This window comes from Pinus tabuliformis, chromosome J (genome assembly GCF_031772625.1).
Source record: "Pinus tabuliformis cultivar Carrire ecotype Pingquan chromosome J, CPIR1, whole genome shotgun sequence".
Taxonomy (NCBI): domain Eukaryota; kingdom Viridiplantae; phylum Streptophyta; class Pinopsida; order Pinales; family Pinaceae; genus Pinus; species Pinus tabuliformis.
The window spans coordinates 442,960,240-442,973,690 of NC_142295.1; the positions used below are offsets into that span (position 1 = coordinate 442,960,240).

Sequence of the window (13,451 nt, forward strand, 5' to 3'; positions counted from 1 at the left end):
AGCACCCTAATCTTCCCATTGTATTGTTGCTCATTGCAATATTGGAATAACGGAAGATTTGTTTCACACTTCATTTGCTTCTAGGAGAGATGCACGGCTGCTTGATACAGGTGCAACATGCCACATGACCTTCTGGAAAGACTTTAGTGACATTGTAGATGGAACAATGCATTTTGCAGATAAATCAAGTCTAAAGCCCTCAAGACTTGGCACCATCAAGCTTAAACTGCCTAGATTTCTAGATTTTCTTGTGCGTGATTTACTCTACCTTCCAGAGTTACGATGAAATCTGTTGTCGCTTGTTCACATTTTCCAGTAAGGCCAATCTATTCATATCTTTGATGTCCATATTTATTCTTTTATTGTATTGTTAGGTGTGGTTAAGGCTGGCCTAGTCAATTTTGATATGTAGTCTCAAGAACCCTCTTGGGGGGTGTGCCTACTTTTGTGAGTCCATAATGCCTCTTGGTAGTATGACCTACTTGAGTTTTGTATAAATCCATAGCTTAAGCATCATTTGTAAATCATTTTTTTATCATTGACCCTAGGTAATGCAAGTGTTTTAAGTTCTTTTTTTTGTTGGCTTGACCCACGGGGGATTTTAATCTTGAATCTCATGGTTTACATAAGACTTCATAACATGGGATCACCAATTGATCTGCCCCAAGCGGGCACAAGTGTTTTACAGGAACTACGTCTTTGTTATTCTCTTGTTGTTGGCATATTCTTTTTTTTTTAGTGTAGGTTTTTGGGTTGGCATTTTGGCACCATTCAATCCCCTCATTTTTCTTGTGATCTCAACATTGTTTTGGCCCACTGATGGACTTGATTTGGGTTCTTACATACTGCTCCCTTATTTTTCAAAGTACTTTTAAACCTTTGAAATTTCACTAGCGTGATTAATGTGTCAAAAACATTCCTTGGCACTGATGGTTAAGAAATCTTGTTTAAATGAATCATGAAAAAACAAGTTAACGTTTCAACAAGGTTTATAAGCTAGTTTAAATTAGTGTGCAATGTTGGCTTGAATTCAAATCAGTATGTAGTGAATATTTGAAGCTATCCAACACAATCTAATATAGGCACAATAGGAAAAAATAATCAAATGATTTGTAGGCTATAAAGCAGACTAGATCATAATGGCGTGAGATGTTTTTTCGAGCTTGCGTAAGAGTATTCCGCCTAGTGAGATGGCGTAAGAATGATGTGGTAGACCAATATCCTGCAGTGTAAAGCATCGGTGACCACCATTCCCTGTGAACAATTAACTTTGATATATGTTATATGTGCAATCATAGAGAAAAAGCAATTGAAGTTTCAAATTTAAACCCTTTACCACAATATACGAATAAATTGAAGTGTACCTTCCGTGATGTTTCTTTGCTACAGATCGATGAAGGTCCCTGTTCGCAATAAGAATCTGTAGAAATGGATTTTTCCAAGGCCTATTAGTAGTTTTTAAAGAAGAACCAGGTTAAATAATTAAAAGAAAAATAATTAGAGTTATGACTACTTAAGAATTAAGAGAGGTTGTGCATACCGATAACATATTCAGAAGACCTTCCTCCCCATCAGTGCAAGTGAAGTCACCGTCAATGTATGCATCTGCTAGTCCAAGGTCTGTCCTAGTTGCAACCTACAAAAATAATGAAAAAGGACAGTGGCATGTATCTTTGTAGCTTTGTATAATTTTTCACCATAATATACTCCAAGTTTCTTGTTGTTTGTTATATGTTTCATAACAACGTATCAGAAAGGACTTAATTATGCATTTTGAAATCTGATCTCAAGGTTCATTTTGGTACCTTCCAATAGAATGGTGGTTGGTGGATTCTTAAGATAGATTTTTTGTCACACCTTGTATCATTCCCTTCAAACTTGAATACTGTGCCTCCATCTTCGAATAAGCTGAAAGAATCAAAGAGAGAGTAATTATAATAAAAATCATAGCCTGAACTATAACTGAATTGTTGACCCCAAAATCCTAAACCAATTTGGAATAGGGAAAACTAGTCCACTAAAAACTGCATAAAACATTCAAATTTTGATAATGCACGCACACACATATTCATGTACATTAATGTATATCCAAATCATTAGACACCAAATATGCAAAATTTATCATGTATGTAACATGTAAGGGGGAATATTATAAAATGGCACCAAAACCACAATAAATAAACATTGAGACTCTAAATGGCCTAAAGGGTCCAAAAATAATCATACTACATTGTACAATGAAATCAAACTACATGATCATCAGAATCTAGATCCATTACATTCTTTGCATCGATATGCTCAAAATCTTGAGTTGATATCCTTGAAGTTCCAATACCAATGTCTGTATCTTGTGGCTTCGGAAATGATTGCAAGTCCATCCAAGATAGAAGGGGGCATCATAAATAGATGAAAATCATGTTTTAGGGTAGTTACAGTTTTTAAATTTTTTTGGGGGGGTTGCACTGCCTCGATACAGATCCAATTAATTTTGATTGCTTTTAGTCAATTGAGGTAAATTGGTTAAAACTGGTTTGAATGAATCAAGACTTGAAGGTGGGGGGGAGGTGAATAGAATTATACTCTTATGGAGAGGCGGCCTATGCCTTAGTTCAAATCCGTTATGCATTTATGGGGTTGTATTTGGATTACAGAGGTAGCTTCTTATGTTCCTCATCCCATCGTCAAGGAGATTTTATCACATCAACAATAATGTAGGAAGACAAAGAGGATGGATTACAAAGAACCAACATTTTGATCTTGGGTTAAAGTGTATGAAGTTGGTTTGAGGGAAAGAACTTGCCAAGTTGATGACAGAATCCAATTTCTAGGTAATTGAGCAAGCGAATGTAATGAGAATGAATTGTACTAGGTCAATATTTTCTACCTGTAGAACCATTCTTGTTGTGATTACCTAACAAATAATAGATGTATATCTTCGAAGTTGCAAATTATTAAATATTGGTTGATTCAGATTGGAATCCGGTAGAAGAATCAGATGGTGTAGTTTTGATATGCATTCACTTGAATGAAACAAAGGAGATCTTAAAAGATTTGCATAATGGAGTATGTAGTGGAAATTTCTTAGCCAAATCTACATCACACTAGATACGTATAGCAGGTTAGCTTTTCAGATGTGCACCAACATGTTAGAAGTTATCAACCTTATTAATGGTTTGGAAGGAAGTAAAAGTTGCTAGTGTTGCGTTTGGAACTTGTAGTAGTTGAAGCTCCTTTTTAGCGATGAGGTCTAGATTTTACTAGTGAGATGCATGAAAATTCTGGTAATGGTCATGACTGGATTCTAACTTTTGCAGATTAGTTTATTGGATTGGTGGAGGTTGTTCCTACAAGCAATGCTATTAGTGTAGTTATAATTAGGTGTCTAAAACATAATAGCACTAATAGGTCTGGTTGAAATTTGGGCATCTTCAGGATGAACTGCCCCAAAGGGAAACCCTACTTCCCCAAAGGAAAGCCCATCTTGCCCCAAAAGAAAAAAAAAATCAAACTGGATAAAGAAATATTATTATTAATGTGGAGCTCTTATTTTAAATTTTTATGTGATAATATTAATTGGGAAAATAATCATCAAGGCAATCTGGAAATTATTTTTAAATATGTAATGTCCCTTCCTAAATATTTTGCTAAGAAAAATCATAATTTTGCCAATTTAGTCAATTTTGGGGTTCTAACGTAGTTTTGGGGGAAAAGTGCTTAGGACAAGGGGGTCGAAATTATTTCCTTAATGGAATGTGGGGGCCATTTCCCCATGAAATATGCAGCCCCCTTGATGGAGAAATTCGAATGGCTAAGGAGGGAGCTCGAATTGCTTGGTGAAGGGGCCCACATGAAGGAAGAGAGAAGCAATTATAAATAAGAGGAAGGCAACATCATTTGGGACTTTTGATCATTTGAAATTTACATGGTTGCTCTAGCTGTTTAGCAGAGTCACATAGTGTTGTTGAGCACAAGAGTTTTTCCAAGGAAGAAGCTCAACCTTTCTTCAGTGGACTTCGAATGCCACCTGTTGTCGCACAGAATGTCTAGGCACCGTGACAACGGCTTAGATTGGGGGTTGTCACCCTGATCCCCAATCTCTCCGTTTAAGTTGTCTCCCTACAGCAGGCTAAGGGGGGTAGACCCTATGGAAAAGTGGAATGAAGAAGAACTAGTTGGGAACCAACCAGTTCAGGAGACACAGTGAAGCGATCAAGTACTTGATTAAGATTTAGCAAGACTTATAGGATTTGATTAGATTTTAAACGATTGATACCAGTGCCTTATGGAGTCAACAATCTTGCTAGGGAAATTAAGACCAAGTAATCAATTAGCAACTGCTACTTAGATGAATGACTATTTTATATGAAATGCAGATCCTAAAACTAATGTGAGATGCAAGAATCTTGGTTAATTTTAGTTAAATGCCTATTTAAATGTGAACCCTTCAATCCTTTCTGTGTTGAGCCTGATTTCGTAGTAATTGGCAGAGAGAAGATCAGGAGAAGCACACTAAGGTGTGATTAACGATACCTATCCTGAAATTCTAACATACTCGGTGCCTCCGGCGCTGCAAAGAACTATGGCTCTGACGACTGCAAGGTCACCGTTTTAAGTAATACTAAAAGAGGAGATCTATTTGTCTATCGACCAAGCTTATGCTTGGAAGTAAATTTTATCTATGCAAAGTTAACTTATATGCAAATGCACTGGAAGATGAGATAGATCTATTTGTCTATCGACCAAGCTTATGCTTGGAAGTAAATTTTATCTATGCAAAGTTAACTTATATGCAAATGCACCGGAAGATGAGATGAAGTTAGACTCGAGAATGGGAAAACACTTATGCCGCAAAAGCCCTCAATTACCCAAATGAAATGCTCGCCTTGTTTTAGATGAAAACTTAGAAAATAAACTCTTGAAGATACTATAGTTAAAACACCGACTTATTACAAATCTTCTTGATACAATTTAGCTCAAAGAGAACAAAAACAACTTTGCAATTCGATATCAATGTCAACATATGCTAAAAAAAAATACTTAGTTCATGAAACAACGGATATGCATTTTATCACAATTCCATGACAGAGTACTTAATTTTCAGAAATTAATTTTTAGAACAGCAATAAGAAAAACTTTATGACAACAATAATATGACAATGAAAACAATAAGCTATCAATGATATCTTTATGCAAAAAATTTACCGAACTTTTTCCAAACTTGCCCACATGAATTATAAAAAAATTTCAGCCTGTTGTGATGTGATTTCCGGAATTATATCAGATCTGATATGCTTATTACAGCCAACAATTAAAACATGAAATAAGCTTAATGATGAATAACCAACTCAAGAAATTAATTCCTTAATGTATTAGATAACTTAGGAACTAATTTTAGGCTAACCCACATGAAATTTTTCCACTGTTATATTTCAGATTTCAGAAACATAATTATTCAGAAATAACAGTGACCCAAAATGTAGATTTAGGCCAAATTCTTGATACACATCAAATATAGATGACTTATTAATGTATTTAGCAATTTTTTTAGTTAATTTCAAACCACTTAGATGTGTTTTTCACCACTATTAGAAAGGTATATGATTGTTGTAGCAAATAGTGAGGAAAAAGATGGTTTAGAGATCAAACCCTTAGGCCCTAGGTCTTGAAGACCACTTGCCCAAGTTGCCAAAAAAATTTCAATATCTGAAACAAATTTTTACCAAATTTTCTGCAAAAACCCACCAATAATCAGCTTCAGAAAATCAAGTATTCAAATAAAAAATGGAGCAAGGGAATCTAGGGCCAATGAGAGCTAGCACTAGGCCCAATAGAACTAGCGTTGGGCTAGGAGAAGGCAGATTTGGGTTAAGGAGCCCCAAAACTTGAAACCCTTGTTCTGAAAAAAATTATTTTGCTTCAGATCTTTAGATTTATTGCAAAATCTTTAACGGTTGGCCTTGTAAAAAGATTTGGGATAAGATATTGCCCTCCAGGGCCTAGATCTGTTTCAAACCCCCAGATCTGCTTGAAAAATCTCAGATTTGAAGATTTACTTGGTTGATTTCTCAGATCTATTCCTGCAAACAATCTTTGAGCCCAGATCTTTCCCTCCAAGGTCTAGATTTAGCTTAGATCTGAATATTTACTTTGTAATATCTCGGTTCAGGGATATTCCCCAAAACCTCAGTATATTCCAACCAAATATGTACAAGTGATATAGTAGCCGGGAAGCTCAAAGAGAGAAAAATAACACTGGTGCAACATACAATAATGTAAACATGGAATATAAGCAGATACTCAAGAAATGCAGAGAGAAATGCTAAGCCATTTTATTATACTGAGTAATGGAAAGAGTACAGGAGGTGATCTAAAAGATAGCACCTCGACTTGCACAAGGCAAGTGAAGAAATACACTCAGAATAGTAAAGAAATGGCCTCTCTTTGAACTGCATCCAAGCTGTTGGAGAACTGTTGTGTTGCTACTACTGCATGGAATCAAGTGAGGATTTGGGGCTGTTCCCCTCCTGAGAATATGCTGAAGCTCTGGAATCAGCCTCTGCTCAATAAACCCAGAAAAACCCAGAAAGCTTTTCTGAAGCAGCCGACCCCTGAAAATCACCCCCTTGGGGATCTACGTTGTCCCTTAAGGCTCTGCGCTGCTACTGAAGTAAACCCCCCAAGACTTTGCCCAAAACTCTACAAAAATCCTCTAATATGCAAGGGTTGGTCCCTTGCTCAATCTCCCAGCTCAAATCCTCTGCAAAAACCCAATCTGGAACTCCTGCCAAAAGTAACTGCGTCCCTCTCTCAAGACTGCGCAGTCATAAAATGCTCAGCTCCTCCTCAATTCCCAAGATCAATTGATCAGGTGCTCATGTCCTAAGTGTCGTAAAATGCTCAAAATTTAAAGTGCTCAGAACTGGTTCAAAGTGGAACGACTGGAAAGTGCTCGTCCTCCTGATTCCGGTGCCGTGAACGGTTCGAAAAACGGTCGTCGTATGAGGAAGTTATGGCAAAAAGAAGAATTTGTCAATAACATTGGAAATTTTAATTTTTCAAAAAAAAAATTAAAAAAGGAATATTTCGCAGAATATTCCTTGGAATATTTTAGGGAATATTCCCTTTACACAGCCAATCACAGGATGCCATGTGGCAGGCCCGGAGGCCGCCACGTGGCCCCCAGATGATGTCAGCAAGCATTATGGGTGCAATGTAAATTTTTTTTTGGCATTGGTAAGTTTTGAACACAAGACCTCCTCCGCACCAGCCAAACGACTTACCACTACACCATACAGGTGGGTCATGTCAAACATGTGGAACAATGTGTAGAAAAGCTTTAAACAAGGATGGGGCAGAAACCAAAGGGGGCCAGCCCCCCATTTCATATGACCGCGGGCCCAGAACCAAGGGCTTAAGCTCCAACTACCAGCACTAACCACCAGCACGGAATCCCATGCTAACCGCCAGCATTTAATGTAACTGCAGTTAGACTGGCGGAGTTTTTGGCGGAGCGCCAAATTTGGGCGGCCCCGCCATAATTGGCGGCGCTAACCGGACTCCAACTAAAGTTAGCTGGAGTGTTTCTAGGCATAACTGGAGGAAAACTTTAATTGGCCATAACTTTGGCTAGGAAAGGCGGTTTTGGACGAATTTTTTTTTGATTTTGGGTATTTTCGACCTTCTGAAGCCATTGGTGTAGGTCTTACAGCCATTTGAGATCATTTGCAGAGGTTTTGGAGCCGTGAAAGTTCTAGGAGCCACCAGGGCCCAGTATTGTGAAGACTGTATAGGGTTGCAGGTATCCATTGGAGGTGATCCAATAGTCAATCCTGAAGGATTCAAGTGTTCTGAATCCATTTTTACCATCTATTCCACTTGTAGATGCTTCTATTCAGCTGTATATTCAACTTGAGCATTTAATGAAAACAAGGACAAGCCCATTTGGGAGCTTTGGACCCAACAGACGTAGCCCAGGAGGGGTGAACTGCTTTATCAACTTCTTTTGCATCTGTGGTTGATTTATTTTGCAGAACAAATTCGTTTTAGTGTGTTAAATAGTAAAAGGAAATAGATCTGCTATGCTTCAATGGGTCATGAACAGCTGAAAATTTCATTAGTTTTCTTTCTGCAAGACATGGAAATCTTTTAAACATGTATATTTCTGAATTGAATACCTTGCAAACAATTTACAAGTAGTTTCAAATTCAGATCAAGTTGGTATCAGAGCTCAGGGTTTTGTGCAAAGATCTTCTAACTGTCTTGCAAGTATTGATGCTTACCATGTTGAAACTTAAAAGAGGGGAAGGACAGTTGACTAGAGAACGAGAGAATCCTCAGTCGAGGAAGGCCAGAGAGCCATCACCTCCACCTTCAATTTCACCTTCAAGAGTCTCAGCAGAAGCTTCAAGAATGTCTGCACATGAAGGAGAAATTCCTACAGACATGGATCCAAAAGAAGAAGAAAGAGTCTTCAGAAAGGCTTTCTTGGACCTCCCTGAAATGGTGAGGATATTGTACCAAGAAAGAAATGAGAAATTGGCTGGAGAAGGGTCCAAACATCCACATGAAGGAGAGGGCTCTTCAGGAGGTAAGAAGGATGATGATCATTCCAAGAAAGGACATGGAGGAAATGGTGATCCACCACCCCCATCGTCACCTTCTTCCTCTTCATCCTCGTCTTCTTCTTTTGTGCATAAGCATAGATCCTCTGGAAAGTCCTTTTTTGAAGCTTGATGTAAAATTCGAATTACCTATGTTTAATGGTGAAGTGAATGCAGAAAATCTTGACAACTAGATTAGGCAGTTGGAAGTTTACTTGAGGATCCAGAATATGCATGATGATGCCACAAAGATTCAGTTGGCTTCTTTGAGAATGGATGGAGCAGCATTGGTCTGGTGGGAGGCCAAGACTAAAGAGGAGATCAAGAAATTTGGTAAGGTTACCTTAACATGGCCTGAATTTCTGTTAGCCATTGAAAAACAGTTTTATCCTCTTGCTCACATGCAGAAAGCCATCATGAACTGGCAAAATTTCAGACAACTTAAGGGTCAGAGTGTCCAAGACTACACCCAAGAATTCAGGAGAAGAGCTCTCTTGTTAGGGGTAGATTTACAGACCCAGGAAACCTTGCTGAAATACATTGGTGGCTTGCATAGCTACCTTAGACACACCATCTTGATGTTTAACCCTACTAGCCTAGACGAGGTTTGTGTCCAAGCTACCCATTTAGAGGCAAGGGGAAAAAACACATTTGAAGAGGGTAGAAACAAGCCCCCCAAGGGGAAAAACAAAGAGAAAACCTCCAAGGGAAAGGGCAAAAGAATGCATATGTCAAACAGGAGAGTGAGAAAGTGATCTGTAAACACTGTTCTAAACCAGGCCATGAGGAGAAAAACTGTTGGAAATTACATCCTGAAAAAGACCTCAATCTAACAAATCCAAAGGGAAACAGAAAACTGTTGCTACTACATCTACACCACAGGATTTAGGGGATGATTCAGGTGATGAAACCAAAATTGCAGCCATGGGTTTGAAAAACTTGAAGGGAAAAAAAATTGAAATTCAAGCCAGCACTAGTACCTCAAACTGCCATGTACAAGCTCCTAATGAGGAAGAAAGAATTGAACTGTTTCATGTGAGGGTGATTTCAAAACATACTAAAATTGACACACTTTTTGATAGTGGGTCACAAGCAAACCTTTTATCAGAGGACTTGGTCAAGCAGCTTAAACTTGAGACCGTTCCACATCCGAAGCCATATCCACTTGGATGGATTTGCAAGGATGCAAATTTACAAGTTTCAATAAAGTGCACATTGCGCTTTGCAATTACTGCACATTTTATTGACACAGTTGAACTTGATGTGGTACCTTTTGATATAGCAGGAATTGTTTTGGGAAGTCCTTACTTGTTTGACAGGAAAGTTATCTTTCATCGCCATGAAAACAAATATAATCTTTTCAAAGATGGCAAGGAGTTCATTGTTAGAGCTCATCGCAAGAAGACAAATATAGCGATGGTGAATGCAGGACAGGTAAAAAGGCTGGTCAATTCAAGTAAGAATTTTGTTCTTCTTATGATTAAGCCCAAGGTTGATGTGAATCATGAGTCATTTGACAATTGTGATCCAAAACTTAATTCAGCACTGTATGATGTAGTTGATGCATATCATGAGATGTTTCAGGAGCCAACAGGTTTGCCTCCTAAGAGGGAGATTCAGCATGAAATCCATTTGCATCCAGATTGTCCTCTTCCAAACATAGGCATGTACCGCATGTCTATTATGGAGAATGCTGAAATAAAGAAGAAAATCAAGGACTTGTTGGACAAGGGTTTCATAAGGCCAAGTACTTCGCCATGTGGGTCACCGATTGTATTGATTCCAAAGAAAGATGGCACTTGGCGTATGTGTGTTATTTCAGGGCCTTGAACAAGATAACGGTAAAGAATCGTTACCCACTCCCAAGGATAGATGATTTGCTAGACCAACTGAAAGATGATCGATATTTCACTAAGCTAGACTTGCGCAGTGGATATCATCAAGTAAGAATTGAAGAAAGTGACATTTGGAAGACAGCCTTTAAAACCAAACAAGGACTCTTTGAGTGGCTTGTGATGCCGTTTGGTTTGTGCAATGCACCTGCAACTTGCATGCGGGTAATGGATGATGTCTTGCGTCCTTTTCTTGATGATTTCGTTATTGTCTACTTAGATGACATCTTAATTTTCAGCAAGTCTAGAGAAGATCATGTCATGCATGTTAGGAAAGTACTTGATGTTTTGAAGAAGAATCAGTTATTTCTTAAAATGTCAAAGTGTGAATTTGGAAAGACTTCTTTGGTTTATTTGGGACACATAATAGGAGGAGGTGCTTTGAGAATTGATCCTGCTAAGATTGAGGCTATTGTGAAGTGGCCTACTCCCAAATCCATAACAGAGGTAAGAAGTTTTTTGGGTGCAGCTCAATATTGGAGGAAGTTTATCTCTAACTTCTCTTCTATAGCAGCTCCTATGCATGCAGTGACAAGTGTGAAGCATGCTTTCCAATGGGGAGGCAAGCAGCAAAAAGCTTTCGAATCTTTGAAAGAGAAGATTAGTTCAGCTCTAGTCCTTGCATTACTAGATTTGAGACAGCCATTTGAGATACAAACCGATGCTAGTGATTATGCCATGGGTGCAGTTCTTCTACAACATGGTAAGCCTATTGCTTTTCATTCTGAAACTTTTAATGGTGCTGTTGTAAATTATCCTACATATGATAAGGAGTTGTATGCATTGGTACAAAGTGTCAAAAAGTGGAAACACTATTTGATGGGCAAAGAAACTGTTATACATACCGACCATCAGCCCTTACAGTACTTGCAATCACAAAGCAAGTTACAACAGTCACGACACTTCAGATGGATGGGCTTCTTGCAACAGTTCCATTTGGTAATAAGGTACAAGAAAGGTACTTTGAATAAGGTTGTTGATATGCTTTCAAGGCCTATTATTGGTGTTGTTACTTTACTTAAGAATGATTCCATTGTACATGATAGTTACATAGAACAATATGCATCTGATGATGACTTTAAAGATGTGTATGCTAACTTGAGTAAAGGGAATCATGTAGAGGAAAATGACTATCACATGCATAACAATTTGCTGTTTCATTTGGGCAAGTTGTGTATACCACAGGGGGAGAGAATAAACGTCATAAGAGAAGTTCATTCTTCTCTTATTGCTGGCCATTTTGGTGTGAGCAAAACAGTTGCACATCTACAGAGGTATTGCTATTGGCTTCGCATGGTAGATTCTGTTTCAAGGTTCATAAGAGGATGTTCATTATGTGCTACAAGCAAGCCTAGCAATAGGAAGCTTGGCTTGTATACTCCTTTGCCGGTACCTTCTAGACCAAGGGAGAGCATCTCTATGGATTTTGTAGGAGGTTTGCCAAAATCTAGAAAGCAGCATGATTATTTATATGTAGTAGTTGATCGTTTCAGCAAAATGTGTATACTTATGCCTTGTAAGAAAACTATAACTGCTGAACAAACTGCTGAATTATTTTTTCATTATGTATGGATTCACTTTGGTTTGCCTACTTCCATTATTAGTGACAGGGATTCCAGATTTGTGGGGAATTTTTGGTCCAACCTATGGGAGATGATGGACACAAAGTTGAAGAAAAGTACTGCTTTCCATCCGCAAACAGATGGACAAACCGAAGTTGTGAACAGAACCATTGTGCACCTCTTGAGAGGTTATTGCAGCAAGCATCCCAAGCTTTGGGATGAACATTTGCACTACATACAGCATGCTTACAACCGTGCCAAGCACTCTTCCACAAACACCTCACCGTTTGAAGCTTGTTTTGGTTACTTGCCAAAATCACCTCTTGATTTCATTCTTGAGAAAGATGTCGCCATTGAGGGACATAGTGATATTGACAAAGCTCGTTCATTCATTGAAAGAATTCAGCAAATTCAAGAACAGCTTGAGAAGAGTCAAAGCAAGTACAAGGAAAGACATGACAAGCATAGAGTCGATCACAAGTTTCAAGAAGGGGATGAGGTATGGCTGTACATTAGTAAGGAAAGGATGCAAGGAGAAGGTAAAAAGCTGAAGCCTATTCGTTATGGTCCATTCAAAATCCTCAAGAAGGTTGGAAATAATGCTTTTCAATTAGATTTGCCTTCCTACATGCAAATGTATTCTGTTGTCAATGTGGAGAACTTACGTTTATATGAACCTCCTTTGATTGCTGATCATGAAAGTGTTGTTCAGCTGCCATCTATAGAAGATTTCTTGCCAGAATTCTTAGATGAGCTGAAAGAAGATACAATCCTTGACAGAAGGACACGTACTTCAAGAAGGGGCAGTGTAGATTATGTTTGGGTTGGTTTCAAAGGCAGCAAACCGAACAAGGCAAAGTGGATGGAGGTGGACAGAGTGACGGAGTTGTACCCTCACCTCATTAACAGGTAGTTGAAGGCTTTTGGGGTCCAAAAGCTTCCCAATGGGGAGGCGTGATTAGGCGCTGATGTCCTAAGTGTCATAAAATGCTCAAAATTTAAAGTGCTCAGAACTGGTTCAAAGTGGAACAACTGGAAAGTGCTCGTCCTCCTGATTCCGGCGTCGTGAACGGTTCGAAAAACGGTCGCCGTATGAGGAAGTTATGGCAAAAAGAAGAATTTGTCAATAACATTGGAAATTTTAATTTTTCAAAAAAAATTAAAAAAGGAATATTCCGCAGAATATTCCTTGGAATATTCCCTTTGCACAGCCAATCACAAGATGCCACGTGGCAGGCCCGGAGGCTGCCACGTGGCCCCCAGATGACGTCAGCAAGCATTATGGGTGTGTTGACCTCTACTGGTCAACTACCCATGCAGTGCACCCCCTTTTTCTTGACAGAAAGGGGCAGCACCTGATCGATGTGTCCGTGCCATCCTGCCATCATCAGCAACTT

The 13,451-nt window shown here is 38.7% G+C and overlaps 1 protein-coding gene and 1 long non-coding RNA gene across 6 annotated transcripts in view; one reads left to right on the top strand and one right to left on the bottom strand.

The window, feature by feature from the left end:
• The window catches only part of LOC149227721 (uncharacterized), a 473,804-nt gene that overhangs the window by 144,256 nt on the left and 316,097 nt on the right, over positions 1 to 13,451 (bottom strand). For all 4 annotated transcript variants that reach the window (XM_089377894.1, XM_089377896.1, XM_089377895.1 and 1 more), the window contains 4 exons: positions 1,806 to 1,908; positions 1,541 to 1,636; positions 1,365 to 1,420; positions 1,131 to 1,254 (listed from right to left, as the gene is read on the bottom strand). In XM_089377894.1, coding sequence (XP_089234020.1) covers positions 1,131 to 1,254; positions 1,365 to 1,420; positions 1,541 to 1,636; positions 1,806 to 1,908 — 379 coding nt within the window. The remainder of the gene's footprint in view (positions 1 to 1,130; positions 1,255 to 1,364; positions 1,421 to 1,540; positions 1,637 to 1,805; positions 1,909 to 13,451) is intronic.
• Positions 1 to 13,451, top strand: part of LOC149227722 (uncharacterized) — a 410,007-nt gene that overhangs the window by 144,085 nt on the left and 252,471 nt on the right. The window lies entirely within an intron of this gene.